The sequence below is a fragment of the Arvicola amphibius genome, chromosome 9 (assembly GCF_903992535.2).
Source record: "Arvicola amphibius chromosome 9, mArvAmp1.2, whole genome shotgun sequence".
NCBI classification, from domain to species: Eukaryota; Metazoa; Chordata; class Mammalia; order Rodentia; family Cricetidae; genus Arvicola; species Arvicola amphibius.
In genome coordinates, this window is record NC_052055.2 from 120409758 (window position 1) to 120433593 (window position 23836).

At 49.7% G+C, this 23836-nt stretch overlaps 1 protein-coding gene across 1 annotated transcript in view; it reads right to left on the minus strand.

Annotated features, from left to right (window-relative positions):
- Positions 1-6963: 6963 nt before the first annotated feature.
- Positions 6964-23836, minus strand: part of Tbc1d22b (TBC1 domain family member 22B) — a 48805-nt gene continuing 31932 nt past the window's right edge. Inside the window, exons 9-13 of the mRNA XM_038342755.1 lie at positions 20511-20617; positions 19638-19713; positions 16541-16668; positions 16230-16325; positions 6964-8954 (exon numbers count right to left, since the gene is read on the minus strand). Coding sequence (XP_038198683.1) covers positions 8826-8954; positions 16230-16325; positions 16541-16668; positions 19638-19713; positions 20511-20617 — 536 coding nt within the window. The 3' untranslated portion in view covers positions 6964-8825. The remainder of the gene's footprint in view (positions 8955-16229; positions 16326-16540; positions 16669-19637; positions 19714-20510; positions 20618-23836) is intronic.

Here is a 23836-nt window from a genome sequence, read left to right on the forward strand (position 1 = left end):
AATATCCTAAAAGTAGACTGTCGTCAGATTGCACAAGCGTACCAATTTACCAAAGAGTTGTAGGATGTAATAGTCTTTTTGTACACTTTGAAGATGTGTCGCTGGGATTGAGTTCATAAAAAGCTGAACAACCAATACCAAGGCACAGAGGACGATGGGAAGGATGCAGAGCAAGCAGGATGGGCGGTAAGAGATGAGGTGATGAAGCCCCGAGGCATAAAGTAAAGAGTTAATTTATGTTATAAGAGCTAGTTAGAAACAAGCCTAAGCTATAATACAAGCTTTTATAATTAATAAGTCTCCATGTCTGTTGGGAAATATTATTTTAAGGTGTGTTGCTTTTGTTTATGCTGCATTTGTTTATCTCTGTGAAGCTGAAGCTGTGTTACTGTGCCTATGTAAAACACCTGATGGTCTAATAAAGAAAGACTTCTAAAGGGCTTTGCTTTTTCTTTTTTTTTTTTTTTTTTTGAGACAGGGTTTCTCTGTGGCTTTTTTTTTTTTAAGATTTATTTATTTATACAGTATCCTGCCTGTAGGCCAGAAGAGGGCACCAGATCTCATTATAGGTGGTTTTGAGCCACCATGTGGTTGCTGGGAATTGAACTCAGGACCTCTGGAAGAGCAGTCAGTGCTCTTAACCCCTGAGGCATCTCTCCAGCCCTCTCTGTGGCTTTGGAGCCTGTCCTGGAACTAGCTCTTGTAGACCAGGCTGGGCTTGAACTCACAGAGATCTGCCTGCCTCTGCCTCCCGTTGCTGGGACTAAAGGTGTGCGTCACCACTGCCCGGCTGAATATGTACACTTTTTTCTAGTCGTTTTTCCCTCAACTTTGTCATTAAAAGCACTGCTCACACAGCACACACGTTGTATTAGGTGATGATTCAGAGCAGCTCTCAATCCTTTTTCAGGGGTTGCCCACGGCCACTGAAAACACAGGTGTCTGCATTGAGAGCTATAGCAGCAGCAAAATTACGGTTCTGAAATAGCAATGAAAATAATTTTATGGTCGTGGTCACCACAACATGAGGAACTGTATTAAAGGGCTGCAGCATTAGGAAGCATTAGTGGTTAAGAGCCACTGGTCTAGTGTAGATGAGGGCTGGCAAGGCGGTTCAGTAACAGTGCTTTCTACAGAAGCTCATGGCCTGTGTTCAGCCCCTGGAACACACCTGCTGCGAAGAGAGAACCGAATGCCATAAGCTGTCAGCTGTCCTCTGGCGTCCACATGTGTCCCTACACACAAAGAAGTAATAAATACATGCAATTGGAGTATAGGAGAATATGCATAAGACACAGTGTATATAAATATACATTTCATTTTATTCATTAAACACTTTACATTTATTTATCTCTTATGTATAGACATGGGGGGGCATGAGTGTGACCGGCAGAGGGCAGTTTGTAGTTCTCCCTCATGTGGATCCTGGGGGGTGAAATTTAGGTCATCAAGCTGGGTGGCAAGCACCTCCCCCTGCTGAGCCATCTGATAGGTTCTGTTTCATTGATTTCTATCTATCTATCTATCTATCTATCTATCTATCTATCTATCTATCTATCTATCTGTTTATTTATTTATTTATTTATTTGAGACAGGGTTGCTTTGCAACCCAAGCTGCCTCCACTTCCCAAATGCTGGTATTACAGCCACCATTCCTGACTCTGCTGTTAAATTTATTGTGTGTGTGTGTGTGTGTGTGTGTGTGTCAGAGGACAACCTCAGGTGTCACACCTCACCTGTCCACCTTGAGACTTTTCTCTGTTGTTGCCCCCTTCCGGCTTCCAGGGCCTCTCCGCCACCTCTCATCTTGCCACAGGAACAAGGCTTTCACAGGGTTCTGGGGAGTCGAACTCAGGTCCTCACGCTTCTGTGGCACACGCCTTACCCACTGAGCTGGATCCCCAGCACCAGTCCTGTAGTTTCACCTAAGGATCCTTCCGTACACACGGAGCTGGGTATCCATCAGAGGACACCCTGAGCCAGCCTTCACAGATACCAAGATCACAAATGGTCAAATGGTTCACAGTCCCTGCCCCACGACCACATGCCCCTGAAGGCCATAAGACATACACTGTCATTAACCACTGCTTTAAAAAAATCAATGAGATTTTAAAGATTTCATTTAAATTATGTGTGTGTGTGTGTGTGTGTGTTTGCTTTTTGTTTTGTTTTGTTTTGAGACAGGGTTTCTCTGTGTAACAGCCCTGGCTGTCCTGAAAGTCGCTCTGTAGACCAGGCTGTCCTCAAACTCACAGAAATCTGCCTGCCCCTGTCTCCCAAGTGCATCTCCACTGCTGTCTGTCTGTGTCTAGCTGCTGATACCCGAGTTGCCTTGCCCCATCTCCCCATTGTTGTGATCCAGCTGCCCTCACTCCCCCTGACTGACAGCAGAACTTCCTTGTGGTTGACAAGGATATTTGTGTTCTTTCTGGCCAGTGGTTTTCCACAGAGGCAGTAGAGGTATAAAAGGGAGCGGGGGGGGGGGGGGGGTTGGGGGATAAAGGTTGAGGTTCTTCCACCTGAAAAGAAGCCTCCGTGTCGCAATCCCACACAGGCGTACGCACACACACGCGCGCGCGCACACACACACACACACACACACACACACACACACACACACACACGGCCAGTCTAGGCATCCAGGCTGCGCTGGCTGCGGCACCCATGGCTGCTTGTCCCTTTAACCATTCAAGTCCCCCTTTGGTAACCATAGTTAAATTTCCTCAACCTTTCCACAGCAACCCCCAAAACCTGAAACAATAGACGGCCCCTCACTGCTTGCCAAGAGCCTTCCCAATCATCCATGTTCCTAAAATATCTCAATTTCAGAACCCACCTAAACACCCCAGGAAAACCTATTCTGATGTAATGGAAGTTTCTCAAATTATATTCTCCCCCATACAAGCAGTTTTTCCCCAGTTGACCTGATACAGCCGGCCTAAATGTTCTGAACCTAACAGTGTCAGATGTACATCCAAGATAAAATTTTTTTTCTAAACTGCTTTACTGCACATCTGTCTGAACGAATTACAAATCAACTACAGACTTCTCCAGCAACTCCGGCGCCAGCCTCGGCTGTCCCCTTGGGATCTGCATCTTGGTCCAGCTCGCAGACTACGCTCCCCTAGCCTCATATGTTCCCATAGAACCTGGACACTGGCTGGCACAGCCCTGTTCTTCCCAGCCTTCATCAACAACTCAGCCTCCCTGGATCCCCTAACAACAATGCCCCAAAGTCTGCAGAAAGCAGGCGGAGAATGACACCCACTTACCCAACACCCAGCGACCCAACAATAAACAAAAAGGTCAGTCGAGCATATGGCTTGGCAGGCCTTGCCTTCTCCCTCCTCCCTCAGCCTTGCTAGAAGCCACCAGGGTCTATTCCCTTATATGGCCACTTCCTCCTCCTCCTGAGGTTGACAACCAAAGTCCAGCTACCAAAGTATTGAAATCCAGCATCAAAAGCCCCCTTTGGCTGGCCTAATTACCATGTCCAATTCAAATTAAACACCTCATCCTAACACAGGGTTTCCCTCTGGTCCTTTATAAGCTGCCATTCTTCTCCCATGGGTCTTTGTGCTGAGAACTTGGCCTTCGGTGCCCTGAGCCGATACTGTTCTTTTCAGACAACTGTCCCTTGAGCCATCCCTCCCCAGACCACAACTACTTCCTGCTTGTATCCTTTGCACAGCTCAGTGGACTCCTCTGTAGAATGTAAACCTGGGGTGGATGGAAAAGACGTGCTTGCTTGCAAATAGATGACTCTAGAAAAAAAACACATTGAGTGAGGTAACCCAGACCCAGAAAGACAAATATAATATGTACCCATTCATAAGTGGCTTTTAGACATAAAGCAAAGGAAAACCAGCCTACAAGCCACAACCCCAGAGAAGCTAGACAACAAAGAGGACCTCCATGTCTCTACAACAAGAGCGCTCACTTATGGAGCTCTTTGAATGACTAATTCTTGTCAGAGAGATGCTCCCGGTCCTTGGTAGACACCTGATCACTGCTGGGTACTGTTGAGGGACCCAGTTTCTGCAGTGGACACCTCCCAACCCCTGTGCTGTATCTTCACTTTTATTTTATTTATTCTATATTATTATTGTTGTCTAGACAAGACTACTGAGCCACATCCCAAACCCTCACCTCACCGCAGGAGCGGATCCATGTTGGGCTGCAGCTCCGCTAATGATATGAACGGTGGTTTCCCTGCGTGGGGTTCAGGGGAGGTGAGGCATTGGCTTTTTTAGTCTTGAAAGACTGAGCCGGGCCAGAAGGAGTCTAGCTGTAGCGTGTCAAGCCGAGTTCCAACATCCTCCCGATTCTCTCATCTCACAGGCCGGCTTTACAAGGCAAGCCTGCATTTACCTCTCCTAGTGTCTGGTGGGAGGGAGCAGGGGCTAGGACTGAGGGCTCTATAGTCTGTGGGGGTTCTACCTTTTATCCAACTCTTTATTCCTCCACTCTTCTGCACCCTACCCCCAAACGTAAAGATTCAAGCTGAAATGTAAGAAATACTACCTGATGGCTCCTTCCAAATGTGCCCCCAGCCAGCTACAATCAAATAGAAAACTCTAGGGCTGGAGAGATGGCTCAGCGGTTAAGAGCATTGCCTGCTCTTCCAAAGGTCCTGAGTTCAATTCACAGCAATCACATGGTGGCTCAGAACCATCTGTAATGAGGTCTGGTGCCCTCTTCTGGCCTTCAGGCCTCTTCTGGCCTTCAGGCATACACGCAGAAAGAATATTGTATACAAAATCAATCAATCAATCAATCAATCAAAGAAAACTATAGACCCCAGTGAATGCCTGCTGGTCTAGCTATTCCTCTACCTAAACGCTGACGAGCCAGGATTCCCCCCCTGGGGATGTGTGCTTCTGCTTCGAACGGGTATACTAAATGCTGTTTTTTTATTTTTTATGATTTATTTAACTTTATTTTATGTGCATTGGTGTGAAGGTGTCAGATCCCCTGCCATGTGGGTGCTGGGATTGAACCCAGGTCCTCTGGAAGAGCAGTCAGTGCTCTTAACCACTGAGCCATCTCTCCAGTCCCTTAAATGCTGTTTTATGTAAACAGAGATGTATGACGTTTCTGACTCCTTTAATCAAGCTTATTTTAAGTATTTATAATGAGTCATCGAGTATCCTCCATTCTGGAGGTATCTGACTAAGGTGGGGATTTTGAAAGTGCTCAAAATCAGCTCAGTACATTACCCCATTCCTTTTCCTTCTGGAGCCTGCTGACAAATCCGTCAGCGTGCCGAGGATCAGCTTCAAGCTCAAGTATTTACTGCACATCTGATTTTATTAAGGAATGGGGGCAGTGGGAACTCCAAATCTGGAATACCTTCTTGTTTTCCTCTCCTTCAGTGTGAGTTCTTGGCTGTTGACTTTGCAAGTGATACAGAGTTATCAATGTCAAATGTAGGCCTGGGAAGCTTTATAACTGTGCTAGATCACCCTGAGTAGGCTCTCTGGGGACTACAGAAACCGCTGGGGGTGTGTGTAGCTCCCTGGTAGGGTGTTTATGAGGCATGTACAAAACCTTGGGTTTGATCTCCAGGACTGAGGTGGGGGGATAGAGAAGAGGAAAGAAGAGAGGAAATTGAGGCAGGGGAAGGAGGGAAGGAAAGAAAAAAAAGTATGGCTGTAAACAATGGAGCACACCTTTAATCCCAGCACTACAGAGGCAGAGACAGATAGGTCTCTGCGAGTTGGAGAACAGCCTGGTCTACAAAGTGAGTTCCAGGAGAGTCAGGGCTAAAAAAGAAAAGAAAAAAAAACACTCATGAAAACTTAACCTGGTACTCCCAACACCTTCTCCAACAGGAAGCCCAGGCTCATTCTCTCACCTCCTTATGACATGTGCTTCTTAGCAGGAAGTCCTGGTTTGGTGTAGGAGTTCCTTCTGTTTGTGTGTTGTTTTAATTGGCTAATGAATAAAGAAACAGCCTTGGCTTAGTTGAGAGGGTAGAACTTAGGTGGGCGGAGAAAACAGAACTGAATGCTGGGAGGAAGAAGGGCAGAGTAAGAGATGCCATGGATCCTCTGCCTGAGATGGATGCAGATTAGAATCTCCAGTAAGCCACTGCCATGTGGCAATACACATATTAATGGAGATGGGTTAAACTAATATGTAAGAGTTAGCCAATAAGAATTTAGAGCTAATGGCTAAGCAGTGTTTTAATTAATACAGTTTCTGTGTGGTTATTTCAGGTGTAAGCCAGCCAGGTGGCCCAGGACAAACAAGGGGCCGCTCCAACACCAGTTCATTCTCTCACCTCCTCATGAGGTGCACTCCTTCGGACATGAGAAATACTCCACATAAAGGCTCTGCCACAGTGCTACACATGACCACGTGAGGTCAGTCTGCCAGCACTCCCTGAGGAAACAGGTTACTCACTTGGCAGTCTCTTCTTGAGAGTAGGGGCTCAGCCTTTACTGATGTCTCCTGGGAATGCTGCTGGCCTATACAAGGCTTAACCCCATTTCTTTCTTTCATTTTTAAAAGATTTTATTTATTTATTATGTATACAATATTCTGCATGCCAGAAGAGGGTATTATAGATGGTTCTAGGACACCATCTGGTTGCTGGGAATTGAACTCAAGACTTCTGGAAGCCGGTGCTCTTAACCTCTGGACTCCCTCTCCAGCCACCCCCCCCCATTTCTTTTTTAAGATTTGTGTGTGTGTGTGTGTGTGTGTGTGTGTGTGTGTGCGCGCGCGCGCGCGCGCGCACATGTGAGCTACATGAGTATATTGCCTGCAGAGGGCAGAAGGGAGTGACGCCCCGCCCCCCAGCCCCAGGCTGGACTATAGGCAACCGTGAATCAGCTGAGGTGGGTATGGGGAAGAAGAGTAGACATCCCTAACCATGGGACCACTTCTCTAGCCCTTGACCCCACCCCCACCCCCAGCAAGAAAAACCCAGGGGAAAAAAGAAGACACTTCATTCCGGGCTCCGGACCTCATGAGACGAAAGCTCACGATGGAGGAGGAAACACACCATTTATTTACAATCCACTCACTTTATCCACAATTTCCCATACAAACATAAAACTAAAAAAATAAAACCACCACTTGGGAACACAAGTGTCTTTCTTTAGTTAATCTGTTTGAGGGAGGGCCACGAGTCCCCCTTCTGTGGAGACTACTGAGGCACACAAAAAGGTGGTTGGGGAACGGGGAAGAACGCCTGAGAAACAGCTTGGATGAGGGACCTAACGCACAAGAATGAGGCGTGGCCTGCCGGTGGAGTGACACAGGCAAGTGACCTCAGGGTGTCACCGCCAGGAACACCGCCTCTCTCCACCATACACCAAAACTCGAGCATGGGTCAGACACCTCATGAGCTGTGGGGAGTGTGATGGTGACAAGGGACACCTAGTGCCACTCTAGGAAGAGGTCCCCCTCTTGGGGACACACAGGGATCCCTTCTCTTGGCACGGACTTGTCAGCCAGCCTCTGTCCTGACCACAGTGCTGACTTATACAGGGGAAGCCAAAGGATGGGGCCACAAAACCTGAGGGGGGCTTCTGCCTCTGTGGTCCTTCCTGGGGAGGTGCTGGGGGTGAGTAGAGGGGAGCTCTGCCATGGAAGAGGGGAAGGACAGGCCAGGTGTTCACAGAGGCACAAGGAGGGACTGGAAGTGGAAGGCGGAGACAGTGACAGCATGTCTGCTGGCCACATCCTCCAGAGGGCCCCCAGGTCCCTCCACTTAAGCTACCCACCCAGCAAGTTCATCTGTGCTAATGACCTAGATTGCTTTCACATGTCAATGCACACTATAAATATAAAATCATATCTGCTACAAAGAGGACATAGATTTGTACACCTTTACCCATATACATAATAACACAATTTATACATAATATCTTGGAGTGGCTCACCCTTGAAAAGGGCTTGAAGAGGTGGTTAAAAAAAAGAAGAAGATGAAGAAAAAAGAAAACAATAAAACAAAACCATCCTCTTTCTCCCTCCTCTGCCCTGGTCCCTCTCAAGGGACCATCAGATGCTTGGTCCCTTGGGTCCTTCCCAAATGGTTCTGATGGGTTCGTCTGAACACAAATTCAGACGTGGCAAAATGCTGATGGGCTTGCACACACAAACACACACACACACACACCCACAATCATTCCAGCACACACACATACACGCACGCACACACAGACACATGCACACCATGTGAGATTCATAGATGAGGAAAGGGGAGACGCAATCCCTAGCCCTTGCGTGTAGGCCTCTCCTCAGGGCTATGAACAAACACGGTGTCTCCTCCACCTGAGAAGGAAGGGCTCGCTCACTGGCTCAGCTGGGGCAGGAGGAGGCAGGGAGTGAGGGGGAGAAGGGTGGGGCCAGGGTCTTCTGAAAACATAAAGTGTCCCTGACCTGTGACCAGATCAAATGAGTCACACAAAGCAACAGCACGAGAGCGTAATACCCCATGCTGTGGGATGAGAATTTGTGTTTTCCTGTTAAAAAGAAGAAAACAAAGTAAAAGAAAACCACACCAGCTGGGTCCTGGGCAGAGCCAGCGGTGCCTGGAGGGGCAGTGTGGGGCAAACTGGAGCCTACTCTGTGTCCAGCGTCACCTCCTCCTCTGCCCATCCACACGCACAGAATACTGACAGTGGTCCCAGACACATCCAGAGACACGACGTGGCGGATGCTGTGAAGTTAAGACCTGGGCGGTGGTGCCGGGGGTGAGCTTTGTACAGCAGGAGTGGTTCCTGGCCGGGGTCCACGGCTTGCACAGTGGCCACAGTGATGAAGTTGCCATCAGAGATGGGGGCAGTCTGGGTCCCCGGGGGAGACAGCACCTATCGGCGGTAGTGGTTAGGGGCGTCTGCAAACATGTACTTGAGTCTGTATGCCTCAGCCAGCAGCAGCCCGATCTCCTCATTGCCCCAGTGGATCGTAGGCAGGTTCTGCAGCAGCATAAGGAGGCCCTGCAAGGCAAGGAAGGCCTTTCATCTCTTTACAGTCTGCAGCCAGAGGGAAGCCCAGAAGACCCTGCTGCAGGGCCTGGAATGGGGCCCTCTTCCTGGGCCACATGAACCCCAGGGTCTAGTCTTCTGCCTCCTACACATCCTGCAGCTCTGGGTCCCTTGCTCAGTCCAGGAGTTCAAACCCTCCAGAGTCTCCCACACACAACACTGCCTCTCTCAAATATGATGAGCAGAGAATGATCACAGTAAAAAAAAGCAGAGTAGAATAAACTCGCTCCCAGTTCAGGGACAGCCAAGGCTACACAGAGAAACCCTGTCTTGAAAAACCAAAACAAGGGGCTAGAGAGATAGCTCAGCGGTTAAGAGCACTGACTGTTTTTCCAGAGGATCCGGGTTCAATTCCCAGCACTCATATGGCAGCTCACAACTGTCTGTAACTCCAGGATCCAGCACCCTCACACAGTTATACATATGAGCTACACCACCAATAAAATAAAATAATTTCAAAAAACCCAGAAAAATCAAGACAAACAAACAAAAACCACTGCTCTGGGGGCATCCCTTCAGACCGTTTCAATAGATCTATCTGTTTCTTAATTGTACTTTTTTCTTTTTTAGATTTTATTTATTTTGGTTTTTTGAGGCAGGGTTTCTCTGTGTATCCTTGGCTATACCGGAACTCACTCTGTAAACCAGACTAAGAGATCCATCTGTCTCTACCTCCAGAATGATGGGGTTAAACGCATGCACCACACTCTCTGGCATCAGATTTTTTTTAATTTTTAATTTTATGTGTATTGATGTTTTGCCTGCATGTATGTCTATGTGAGGGTGTCCGAAGTACTAGAAATAAGTTACAGACAGTTGTGAGCTATTATGTGGATGCTGGTAATTGAACTTAGGACCTCTGGAATAGCAGCCAGTACTCTCAACTCCGGGCCCCAGATTTTGTGTGAATGTGTGTGTGAGTCTGTACCACCACGGAGGCCATAGAGGGCACGAGATCCTGTGCAGCTGGAGTTACAGCAGGTTGTAGGCCTCCTGACACGGCGCTGGGGTCCAATCTGAACCCTCTGAGCGCAGGGCCTGCTCTCAACTGCTGAACCTTGCTCCAGGCCCTGCTTTACTTTCTGAGGCAGGATCTCGTATATCCCAGACTAGTATTGAGCTTTTTATGTAGCTAAGGATGACTCTGAACTTCTGATCCTCCTGCCTCCAACTTGCAACCTGGAATTACAGATGTGTGTTCCATGTCTAGATTTGTGTGTTTCTTTTTTAGAAGTTTTCATTGCAATTATTTCATAAAGTAAGCACATTTTCCTCCAGTGCTGGAAGTTGAACTCAGGGCTTCATCTATCACATGCTAGTTCTTTAATCACTTAAAAAGGATAGCCGGGGGCTGGAGAGATGGCTCAGCGGTTAAGAGCATTGCCTGCTCTTCCAAAGGTCCTGAGTTCAATTCCCAGCAACCATATGGTGGCTCACAACCATCGGTAATGGGGTCTGGTGCCCTCTTCTGGCCTGCAGGCATACACACAGACAGAGTATTGTATACATAATAAATAAATATTTTTTAAAAAAAGTATAGCCGGGTGGTGCCATACACCTTTAATCCCAGCACTCAGGAGGCAGAGGCAGGCAGGTCTCTGTGAGTTCAAGGCCAGCCAGCCTGGTCCGCAAGAGCTAGTTCCAGGACAGGTTCCAAAGCTACAGAGAAACCCTGTCTCAAAAAACCAACCAAACAAACAAACAAGTATAGTCTTTTTAGCACTGTGGCCAACGACAGCCTTCTGGCTTGTTCTGCAGCACTCACACTAAAACTGAAACAATACAAAGAAAACTAGTGTCACAGTGGTGGTGGTGGTGTGTGTGTACACGTGTGCATGTGTATGTGAGAGAAAGAGAAAATTCTCATGGTTCTTTACTCAGCCTTCACAAATGAATATTTCAAAAGAAGCAATTGATCTACCTATCTCCTTCCTTTTGTTAGATCCTTAATTGGGTTCTTCATTTAAAATCATTCTTGTTGAGACTGCAGAGTTGCAACCCCTGCATTTAATGTATCCCTATCTCACTGGTAACTAGCAGAACATATTCATCCGCTGCCAGCACCTGGCCTGAATGGTGAGCCCCAGTTCTCAGCTCTCTGTCAGGCTGCTCACTGCTCCCCCTGCACACACATCCACCCAGCCACACCCACTTGTTTCATGCTCATCATGCTCCCATCTCCACCTGCACCCTTCCCGTCACGGGGACACCCACGCCCCCGTCTCCACCTGCACCCTTCCTGTCACTGGGACATTCGTGCCCCCATCTTCATCTGCACCGGTCCTGTAACCTGTCACCAGGACACTCTCTCTTCTCTACCTGGCAACCATTACTCGGCTTCAGCCCTGACCCCACAAACAACTCTATGGAAGTAGCCCTTGAAGGGATAGCATCAAAATAACAATGAACATGGGACTTCAGTCATCAAATTACTGTTGCTGCTGCTTCATGCCCTGTCTGTATCTGTGTGTCTGGGTGTGTATGTCTGTGCACCATGTGTGTGCCTGGTGCCTGCTGGAGGTCAAAAAGGACACCGGATCACAAAGAACTGGAGATACATGGTTTTAAGCCACCATGTGGGTACTGGGAACCAAACTGGGACATTCTTATTTTTCTAATTAAAGAAAGAATAGTCCTGGGGCTGGGGAGAAGGTGGTAAAGTGCTCCCCTGGGAAGCAGGAGACCCTGAGTTTGATCCCAGCAACTTCTAGTATTTCCATAATGATTCCATGCTTTTATGTAACTTGCAAGCAAAACCAACCAACATGAGTGGTACTCGGGAGAAGGGCGCCATTTCTGGGATGGGAGCCACCTCTGAGTTCTAACTCTAGCTTTAGTAGAAGCTTTCTAGAAACTTCTCAATAAATTCTATCCCTGATCAAGCACAGAAAGAGGATTAGCGCCGGGCGATGGTGGCGCATGCCTTTAATCCCAGCACTCAGGAGGCAGAGGCAGGCGGATCTCTGTGAGTTCGAGACCAGCCTGATCTACAAGAGCTAGTTCCAGGACAGGCTCTAAAGCCACAGAGAAACCCTGTCTCGAAAAACCAAAAAAAAAAAAAAAAAAAGAAAAAAAAAAAAAGAGGATTAGCTGTAAGGAGCCACTCTGCCACCTCGTGGCAGCTCTTGGAACTGCAGCTTTCCACCTCTGCCTGCTTCCTGCCCTACAGCAGCTTGCCAGTGTTGAAAAACTAAGAAAGTCTTTTTGTTTTTTTTTTTCAATAAAAAGGTGGCAAACTATCTGATGAAGTAAAATATCATGTACAGAATCACCACACTGTCCAAATGTTCTTTGCAGATGTCGAGTGGACTCAGGTAAGAATACGGTAATGAGCATCTACCTGAATATGGCTCAGCACAGACTTCCTGAGGGGTCTCCCTTAATGGCTTCTTGTCCGCATGTCTAAGAGCTTTGGCTTTTCTCAGGAAGACCCTCTTGTAGTGATATGTCATTTGTATTTTAATAAATAAAGCTTGCCTGAAGATCAGAGAGTAAAACAGCCCCACCGGTCAGCCTTACAGAACAGGCAGTAGTGACACACACCTTTAATCCCAGTAGCTAGACTAGTTTGCCATAGAAACCAGGCGGTGCATGCCTTTAATCTCAGTGGTGGACACCTTTAATCCCAGCCCTAGAGAGGAATATAAAAAGGGAGGAGACAGCTCTCAGTCTCAGTCTCATTCTGAGATTCCTGGATCGACATTTCAGGCTAAGGTAGAGGTAAGAGCCAGTGGCTGGCTGTTTTGCTTTTCTGAACTTCAGGCCAAACCCCAGTTTCTGTCTCTGGGTTTTTATTAGTCGTGCTACACCCTCCTTTCCCATGGTTCCCTCCACCCTTCTTCTGGGCAGGATTCAAAGTGGCACTCCACCAAGTGTATGTGAATAGGACCTGCACTTGGCCAGTGGTCCACAACTGTGCCCTTGAGTCAGGATGGACTTATTTGCCTGCTCTGTGGTCCAGGCCGGGTACCTCCCACCGCCTCCCACTCTTTTACTTAGGAATTCTGACGTCCTAAGCCTGACAGTGCACCCCTGCAGCTCCAGCATTCTGGGAGCCTGGGGTGGGGTAGGCTGTTGTGCACCCCTGCAGCTCCAGCATTCTGGCAGCCCGGGGTGGGGTAGGGTGGGAGGAGGAGAAGTTCAGAGCCATCCTTGGTTACAGTCAGTTTGAGGTCAGCCTGGGCTTTAGGAAACCCTATCTGAAAGTGAATAAATAAAAACGAAGCCTCAATTCTCTCCTAGAAGAGGTCCTCTGTAGGGTGGGCATCTCCAAAGCTCGTGCACAGACAGAATGAGAAGCTCCCTGAGACTGACAGCAGCCCCATGACTCCCTGTTGATTCCTATTTATTTATTTATTTATTTATTTTGTATACAATATTCTGTCCGTGTGTATGCCTGCAGGCCAAAAGAGATTACCAATGGTTATAAGCCACCATGTGGTTGCTGGGAATTGAACTCAGGACCTTTAGGAAGAGCAGGCAATACTCTTAACCTCTGAGCCATCTCTCCAGCCCCTCCCTGTTGATTCTTTAATGTGCATTTAAAGGAGCTCTGATCCCTAGGCCTTGGCCTCTTGCTCAGTGCTTCTCCATGTGAGTGCTGAGCATCTAAGGCCAGAGAGCACCTGCCTTGACCCATCCTAGAGTGGACAAGATGGTTTCTTGGACTACAGAGTGAGCAGCCTTTGCCTGGTTTTGGGTGAGGTTGGAGCTAAGTGCTTCTCAATGAGTTACTTGTTCTGTCTAGGGGAGCTGTCTGCCAGCATGCCCACTGTCTGGCACAGCTCACACATTGCTGGATTTCTGAATTTTAGAGCTGTTTCCCTCCTGCTCCAGTAGCTTGCACATGTCTGGCTGTGCTAAGGTGTGGTCGCACCACCCACAGGAGGCCTGTCAATTTCCCAGAGCAGAGAACTCAGGACTTCCGTCCAGGGTTTGAATCAACTACCTCTGAGAAGGCTTCCCCAGGGTCTCACGTCCACAACCTGCCTTGGTGGTGTATTCTGCTAAAGGGTCCGGCACGGAAACCAGAGGCTGCAGGGGGAATCCCTTGGCTCTCTCAGCCTAGGTTGCTATTGCAGGTGTAGGTAGCCTTAGCTCAGAAGAGCTGAAAATCCACTTTAACACTATGGACCTGCCGGGCGGTGGTGGCGCACGCCTTTAATCCCAGCACTCGGGAGGCAGAGGCAGGTGGATCTCTGAGTTTGAGGCCAGCCTGGTCTACAAGAGCTAGTTCCAGGACAGGCTCTAGAAACTACAGGGAAACCCTGTCTCGAAAAAAAAAAAAAAAAACAAAAAAACAAAAAAAACCACTATGGACCTGGTGCCTAATAGTGGGGCCTGACTCTCTGATGGGATGGGACCAAAGTAGCCCCCACCTCCACCTACCCCCAACCCCACATCCAAGAGTGAGTGGAGAGGTCAGGGTGGGATACAGAGCCAGACTTTAGGACTGAGGCTGTGGATGTGGGATGAGGGAGGGGGAGGGGTAAACCTCACCTGTCTTAGGTAAACCCCAAGGTCTCCCAGAATCCAGCTCCTAGAACAGCGCATTTGCTGGCGCGTGGAGCCCGAGGTTAACTCCAGCATTGCAATAAACAATCTGTTTTTAACAAGCAGCTTTGTCCTGCTCCTGCATCGCCATGACATGAAAGTGACCTCCTTTTCTCCTCCTCCCACACACCTACCCCCCTCGCTCTCACAGAGTCCTCCCTCGGACTGCGTTCCTGGCCGGCCGGAGCCTTCTATGGTGTCTGCTGATGTCTGCACGGCTGGTTGGAGCTGTCCCGACTGCTCCTCTATTTGGCAAACACCTGGCATAGTTCAGTCTGGGTCAAGTTCAGGGCTCTCTGTGACCAAGTTCAGGGTCAGCTGGGAAGTGGACATTTCAGCCCTCACAGGCTCTGGTGCGGCCTCTCCCCCAAGAGTCAGTCCCCTTTGCTTATATGCTTCTAGGACATGCGCAGGCACCCAGAGGCCTTTCTAGGCCTCCTCCTGCCAGCCCAGACACCCTGAGCTAGGGCTCCCTACCTGCTATTATGACAATTATGACATCTTAACTGCTGAGCCATTTCTCCAGCCCCCTAAACCAAAGGTTTCTAAACTCATGCATCCAGTCTACCCTGTTTCTTAGACACGGGGACACTAACACTATCATTTATACATTTACTTGCCTAGTTATCTCCACTTGTGTGTCTAAAGCTCTTTCTGTTCTTTTGCAACAGGGTCTCCTGTAGCCCAGTCTGACCTCAAACTTGCTATGTAGCCAGAGATATACTTGAAGCCTGCTACTTCCCTGAATGCTGGGATTACACAGTAGAGCACCACACCCAGCCTGAGATTTCACATTCAACACTCTCAGCACCAAAACCCTGCTTTCCCTACACATCCGCCCCACTACACTCAGAAATCGTGCATCTGTCTCAGTCAATCCAAACCCAGACCAAAGAAGACCCCAGACATGGCCACTTCCACCTCCACTATCACTACCCCTGACCAGTGCCCCTTGGGGAATTACAGCAGTGTCCAGGGTGGCTACCATGTCCACACTCCCCACATCTAGGAGCCACCCAGAAACCGGAGCAGTCTCTAAGCTCATGCCCACTCCTATGACCCCTCTTCCCTCCAGGAGCACCAGGGCGCCCTTCCTGACATCTCAGACCTGACCTCACCCACTCTTCCACTGGCCACCTGCTTCAGGCCTCACTTCACGGTCCCCTAGATAGCCAGGCACACGCTGGTTTAAAGCCTCTACAGGGCCATTTCCTCCACCCTAGTGGCCACATGGCTTGCTCCTTTACCCTCCTCAAGTCTGTGCTCAAATGTTCCCTTCTTGGTGAGCTTACCCTGACTACTGCAGCCTCCCTTCTTCCCTGCCCGAGGGTCCCTGCTGCACCGCGAGGGACCCAGAAGCAATGATACTATCACCCAGCATCTCTGAGCCTCCTGCCTCCCATCTGCTGCCTGTCTTCCCTCAGCACGTGTGCTCTGAGAATAGCTGCTTCACTCCTCAGGATGCCCTGGGTCTCAGGGGTGACTCATGGCTGCATGAGGATCTCTCAGGCCTGGACAGCTACTCTGCAGCCTTCTGGGGACAACAAACCTCCTCACTGAGAAGACCTCTGGCTGCACTGGAGGGCAGCCTCCCGAATCCCCCTCCCTTCCACTCCCAGACACACATCCACAGCTGTCCTCAGAATGCCAAGGCCTCACCCCCTGGCCACGCACCTGAAAGTCTTCCTCGTCCAAAATCTCCTTCCTCCACTTGATCAGGAAGGCGGCGCACACGTAGAGATGGAAGTGCGAGAACCCTTCCGGCTCAGACTGTGGGGGAAAGGAAGAGTCAGGCAGGGCTCTGAGCCCAGCAGGGGCCACTGTGGGCCTCACACTTCTGAGACATCTGCAAAGTGGAAAACCCATGCCAGTGCCCGCTATGTGACAGAGCAAATGTTAGATGACAGAGCTGAAAAGATTTCTGAAGACAGCGGCGGACACAGAGTTGAAACGGACAGCCTGGGGAGCACGGGCTCCCTCCATACCTGGTACGTGTCCCACAGGCGGATGGTGCAGCGGAGAGGGAGCTCCCGCATCAGCAGGTTGTTCATCCACCGGAAGGCAAACTGCAGGTACTCTACCTCGTACCTCCTGAAGTGACTGTGTACCTGCTCTGAAAGGGACAGCAGTCAGGGCCACCAGCAGGCCTCAGGCCCAGGAGCAGGTTCTGTTTCTTACCAGCCCCATCTCCTGCAGGCTGCCCTTGGGTCCCACCACCTCAGTGTGGCTCACGGCTCACACCGGCACACAGCACAACCACCATCCCACTAGGCTATTCCCATGTGCCCTCTGCCGCCTTCCTGGGGCTGTTCTGGCCACGAAGCAAGGGACAGGAGGTGAACTTGGCGGCTGGGCCTAATAGAAAGGAACCCTGGAGGCCATCTTGGCCATTTCCCTTCAGCTTCCCCGACAGATGGCCAGCAAAGGTGGAGACTCACAGAAGATTGTTTTTGAGGCAGGGTTTCTCTGTGTAGCCCTGGCTGTCCTGGAACTCACTCTGTAGACCAGCTGGCCTCAAACTCAGAGAGATCCTCCTGCCTCTGCCTCTGAGTGCATGGTGTATGCCACTATCCCTGGTTTTCCTTTTTTTTTGGGGGGGGGTGGATTCTTCTTCAGAGTTAGTAGAAACCAGCTGCCACCTGTCACTTAGCCCCTGCCCTTGGGCCTGTGTAGTACCCTGAGCAAGTTAAACAAACCATGTATCTGCACGTGGGTGTGTGCAGATGTAGGCATATGTGTCTGCACATGGGTGTGTGCAAATGTAGGCGTATGTGTCTGCACGTGGGTGTGTGCAGATGTAGGCGTATGTGTCTGCACGTGGGTGTGTGCAGATGTAGGCGTATGTGTCTGCACGTGGGTGTGTGCAGATGTAAGCGTCTGTGTCTACACGTGGATGTGTGCAAATGTAGGCGTATGTGTCTGTATGTGGGTGTGTGCACACAGTGCAGTCCGAGACATCAGATTTCCTGAGTCACAGAGAGTTGTGAGCCGCGTCATATGGGTGCTCAGAACTGAATTGGGTCCTCCGGAACAGCAACAACTGATTGTAACCAATGAGCTGCCTCTCTGGCCCCCTTGAGGGATGGCTTTAAATCACTGTCTTCTCATTTATAAAATGGGATAATGAGGGACCAGCAAGATGACTCCATGAGTAAAGGCATCCATGACGTGAGGAGTTTGCTGCTGTTGTTGCAGTCTTAGTTTTTACGGTGAGAAAGTACATAAGGACGAAGATGTGGTGCACATTTGGTTATGTGTGTGTGTGGTTGGTTGGTGTGTGTGTGTGTGAGTGTATGTAGTTGGTTATGTGTGTGTGTATGCATGTGCATGCTTGTGTGTGTGTGACTGTGTGTGTGCTTAGTTTTGTGTATGTGGTTGTGTGTGTGTGGTAACGTGTATGTGATTGTTATGTGTGGTTAAGTGTGTGTGTGTGGTTGGTGTGTATGTATGGTTATGTGTGTGTGGTTTGTTGGTGTGTGTGTGTGGTCTTGTGGGGGTCAGAGGACAATTTAAGTTAGTCAGTTCTCTCCTACCATGAGGATCAGGTTGGCAGAAAGTTTAACCAAACGAACCAGCTCTCTGGCCCAGTGTACACATTTTTAAGACTCCACTGTTTTTAAACCCCATGCCTTTATTTACCTGGGCCAGAAAAAAACAAAAAGAGATACAAGCAGCAGAAACCACTGACTTTGTCCTCCAGAATCCAACTGATGACTAAGCCAGGAAGCCACAGAGCTCCCCAGATGTTAGGACAGCAGGCGCCCCATACAATGCTCAGGGAAGCGACGGGCCTCACTGTGGAGGCCAGCAGCAGGGGCAAAGCAGTGAGACTCAAAGGAAAAGACATCCGAGCACCACAAAACAGTACTGTGAGAGACACGTGAAGGTGAGCGCTAAGACCGTAGGCCACGGGAAGATGGAGGGAGCAAGACAAACCAAGAATGTTTCCATAACAAGAGAACCTGGGGAAGAAGGGATGGCTCTGCGGGGTGGAGCAGAAGGTCTGATAGGAGAGAAGTTGCAGGGGATGGCAGTCTTTAAGAAGGCACTGGAAAGCCAGGTGGTGGTGGCTCACACTTTTAATACTACCACTCGGGAGGCAGAGGCAAGCAGATCTCTGAATTTGAGGCCAGCCTGGTCTACAGAGTGAGTTCCAGGACAGCCAGGGCTACACAGAGAAACCCTGTCTTGAAGCCCATCCCCTCAAAAAGAAGCCGCCACTACATTGGTCTAAGGGATATCAGGTCACAGGTTCCCCTGCTAGGTCCATGATGCAGGGAAGATCCCCCCACCCATCTCTCTGGCCACTGAGTCCTTGTCACCAGGCTTCCTGGTCACTCCTGTAAGTGCCTGCTCCTCCCAGATATCTGCCTGGGGTAGGGGTGGAGTTCGGAGCATGGGAAGTCCCACTGGGGTGTTAGTCAGATATGGAGAGCCTGCATCAAGCCCAGGATGCTGTTATGCCACCACTGACAGACAAGGGCAGCCTAAAGCCTGGATGCTAACGGCAATGGGAAGCCACTGGTGGTTCCAAAACAGAAGGGCACAGCCAGAACACTGCTCTAGAAAAACTAGTCCCAGGGCTGGAGAGATAGCTCAGCAGTTAATAGCACTGGCTGCTCTTCCAGAGGACCCAGGTTCAGTTCCCAGCACCCACATGGCAGCTCACAACTGTCTGTGACTCTAGTTCCAGGGGATCTGACGCTGTCACACAGACACACATGAAGGCAAAGCATCAATGCACATCAAATAAAAATAAATAAACCATTTTAAAAAGAAAACCCAGTACCATGACAATGGTTTTAAAGAAGAACAAGTAAAAGAATGTAAGTCCTTCTAGGAGGAAGGTGTAGAGGAAACGGCCTAGGCCGGGGCCGTAGAGAAGGGGAGTGGGGGCGACTAGGACAGAGCTGTGGGAGAACTGAGATGGGAAGGACCTTGGGACAACAGCAGAGCTCACAGTCCTCCCGCGGGGCCCAGACAGGGCTGCAGAGGCAAGGTTGCTGCAAGGACAAGTTGGGAAGGGAGCTGGGGAGGGCCACACAGGGCTACTGCTAGAGAAGTCTTGTCCTCTCAACCTACCATCGATCCGGCTGACAAGCTCTTCCAGGGCCTTGACCTTCTTCTGGATCCCTGGCTGTGCAAAGGTGTAATTATCCTGCAAAGGACACAGAGTCTGGGGTGAGCAGAGTCCAAAGCAGCTGCTACCACACAAGAGCTTGTGCAGACACAGGCTGTCTGTGTGATCACTGCTGGTGTGTGTGTCTGTGTGTCTGTGTGACATGGGCCCGGTACTGTAATCTCAGGTACCGCCCCTCCTCTAGTTTTTTTGAGATCAGGACTCACTGAGACTGGAGTTCACAGAGTGCAGTGAGCACCTCCTCAGTGCTAGGGATCAGGCTCAGGTTTACTTTATTAACTGAGTCTTCTCCCCAGTCCCTGAAGCACATTTAAAAGTAGACCAGGGGCTAGAGAGATAGCTCAGTGGTCAAGAGTGCACACTCTCTTCCAGAGGACCCACTGTGGTTCCCAGCGCCACATCCAGCGGCTCACAGCCACCTGAAACTCCAGACGCAGCGATCCGACACCTCTGGCTCCCACTAGCACCTGCACCCATGTGCACATACCCACACAGACGCATGATTAAAAATAAAGGAAACAAAGCTCAGCAGTGCTAACGGCTAGTGACAGTGTTTAGAACAGGAAGGAATTCATAAAACTGTAGCACGTGGTAAAGAGCTGCTGGAGCCCTGCCCTGTGCTGGGCGCACAGTGAGAGCAAGGGCTAGGGTGACATGGTGCTCTCCTCAGACTCTGGGGGACACTAGACCAGTGTCTAGTGAAGCTAATAGAAGAGCAGAGGAACACTGGCAGGAGGTGGCCCTGTGGGTCACAGAAGGGCTGTAAGGAAGTAAAAGACCTAAGGGAGCCCTGGACCGGGCTGGGGGCGGCTCACCTGGATCCCATCCAGCAGCTTGCTCATGCACCAAAAGCTGTCAGCTTCGATGCTTCGCAGCATGTCCTGAGATAAGTTGGTCACATCAAAGTTCTCCACATCCTCTTCTGTAAAACAAAAGGTGAAGAAAATCCAGAGCCTTATCTGAAAACGGAGAGAGAAAGTCGACTGTGGTCCATGGTGCATCTTGTAGTTCCCAGGGATCTCACTGGAACACTGACAGCCATTTCTCACTCCAGCCCAGCATACTTTGCTCTTCCTTGGCATTTATCATAAGAAAATGACCACTCAGGACTTTTGCTCAATGAGCAAATACCCAACTCAACCCAAGGAACTTTGACTGCAGACGTTCAGTGAGCTGTCTACCATACTCACAGGACAACTGGGTCAGAGCCCCTATTCAACATAGGGATGGACTCCCTCAATGCTGGCATTAGACTTGGTATGTGTGGGAGTCTCTAGGATTTAATTCCATAATGCTGGTATTTCTCACTGATATAGGACACACACACACAAGTTCTGTAGACAAATGCCATTGAGAAACACTGTATTTCTATATCATCATCTTGGAGACTCAACAAAACTGTACATATAGCCACAACATACAAAAGGAGACCAGGAGTTATAAGAAAGTGTCAGCCATTAAGTTTGAGTGCGGGGCCTATTTTAGAGGAAGTGTGTGTGTGTGTGTGTGTGTGTGTATGTGCGTGTATGTGTGTGTGCATGTGCATGTTTATATGCCATGCATATGCAGGGACCTGCAGAGGCCAGACGATGGTGTCAGATCCCTGGCTGGAGTTCCAGGTAGGGCAGTTGTGGGCACTGAAACTGAACTCAGGACCTCTACAGAGCAGAAAGCTGTTTTAACACTGAGTCGTCTCTCCAGCCCAAATGCCTACTGACTTCTCATGGAAATTCCACCTAGTAGCAGGGATGAGGGGCTGTGTAGTCCAAGGTATAAACAGAGGAGACTAAGAAACCTAAAGGAGAAGGCCAAGGATGTTCCTTTGTGGGGCTTCTTTAACTAGTACTTCCTGTCATAGGGAGGGGAGTGGCAAGGTAGGCGCTCCTGCCTCACAAGTCCTGTAGCAATGTCTACACCTGCTAACTCTGCACAAAAGGCAGTTTTTCTCCTTAGACCCATCATTGTAGACCCAGTCTGGGCTACAGAGCGAGTTTCAGGACAGACTACACAAAGAAACCTTGTCTTGGAGCAGGGGGAGGTCAAATTTCAGTTTTTTTCCATTTGTGTGTGCATGCACATGTATATGTGTGTTGTGTGTGAGAGCACACACAGCAGTACCACAGTGCTCGTGTGGAGGGCAGAGGACAGCTTGTGGAAGCTGGTTCTCTCCTTGCACTGTGGAGTCCAGGGACTGAACTCCGGTCACTAGGGCTTGGTGGCAGTTTCCCCTGAGTAGCTGTCTCACCAGCCCTACGTTCCAGTTTTCTGCTCCAATCTTTTAGTTTTAAGTAGGAAAAACCACAATTAACAAGGAGTCTCAAGTTGGCAAGGTGCTATACTCAGTAACTTCCATCTCCAAACCTTCAGCTATGCTGGGGCAAAGGGACTATGGATAAAGGAAACCCTATTTGGGGGCCACGAGTTGGGGGGTTATGGCCAGCCGTGTGCCCTTGGCATTAACTGGTGTGGGATATCCCTGCACTGCCTGGAGCAGGGGGTGGGACAGCTCACTGCACTTCCTCCACCTACAGGGAGGATGGGCTGAACAGAGGGAGGAGTGTGTGTGCTCTGGAGGGCTTCATTCAGCATAAACAATCTGTTCAGAAGGATCATTAACCGTCCACTTGAGGAAACTCCACACATAATTGGTGCTCAACAGGAAAGCTCGCCAGCCTCGCTGCCCCAGGTGGGGACTGTGTCTGTGGTTGTCATGGAGTGTATGGCAGCCAGGACTGACTGCAGGGAGTGAGTTTAAGGGTATTTTATGGCCATTTTAAGAGGCAATGCATCCAAAATGGGAAAACCAAAAAGCTCTTTATGAAAACAAAATTGGCCTCTCTGGGCTTGCCGAGAGCACTGCTATTGATCAGCTGGTAAACGCACTGCAGCCGTGGCTCCTCAGCACTGACTTAGCTCAGAACTCTTGGCCCCACATCAGTCAGTGAACACAAGCCTCACAAACAGTCTGGAAGCCCCAAGCAAAAATGCCTAGCTCTCCTCAAGCTGGTGGCTCACTGCTCCAGGCACTTCCTGTCCTGGGGCAATCCATCAGGAAGGACTCAGACACTCAAAGCCATCAACTGCAGAGGCCTCACTGATTCCCAGTTCTTCCTTCCTTCCTTCCTTCCTTCCTTCCTTCCTTCCTTCCTTCCTTCCTTCCTTTCTCCCTCCTTTCCTCCCTCCCTCCCTCCATATTGAAACCAGACTCATAAGAACCCCTTGCATAAACTGAGCATGGCAGCACACACGGCACACACAGCACGTGGGAGGCAGATGAAGGAGGTTCTTTGAGTTTGAGGAACAGTCTGTTCTACAGAGTGAGTTCCAGGACAGCTACATAGTGAGACTCTGCTCTAAAAAACTAAAAGTCCCTTGCACAGTATTTTCTACTCACAGGAATCCACTGGGGCTGGGGAGACAGCACAGAGGGTAAAGCACCTGCCGTGCAAGCATGAGGGCCTGAGTGTGGAGCCCAGCACTGTCTAAGTCAGACTGTCGACAGTGAGAGCCCTCAACAGTGAGCATCCTTGACAGTGAGCGCCCTCGACAGTGAGCGCCCTCGACAGTGAGCACCCTCCACAGTGAGCATTCTCAACAGTGAGCACCATCAGGGACAGGAAACCCAGCAGTGGACTCCTCAGGGAGCACTCACCCCCTCAGGGGAAACCCAGCAGTGGAGTCTCCAGGGAACACTTACATACAGGAATACCACTTGGCTCAGCACTCCAGCTATCTTTCCATGGCTGCCGCTGGGAGGACTTCACATACTCCCTGCCTGCCTCTCATACCAGAAGCTGCTTCTTCCAGGGAGCAGCTTAAAAAAAGAGCTAGGGTCCCAAGCGGGACACATGTCCAGAGAGTCCATGTCAGTTCCACTCCTCATGCCACAGACTACTGGAATCGGAGCTCTTCACTGTGTAATTCGCAATGGGCAGGGAACCCAGGTGTTAGAAGTCAGTGTGGAGAAAGGCCGAGGTCCTGGGGATCTCTGTCTTGTTTCAACAAAATCTAGACAAAACAAACCTAGAAATTCCTCTTTATTGGCTTCCAACCGCCTCACTGTCTCTCCAGCCACAACCTCCCAGAGTCGTCATAATTACTCCACCGCAGTGGAAGCTGCCTAAGCCGCAGTGAACCACCT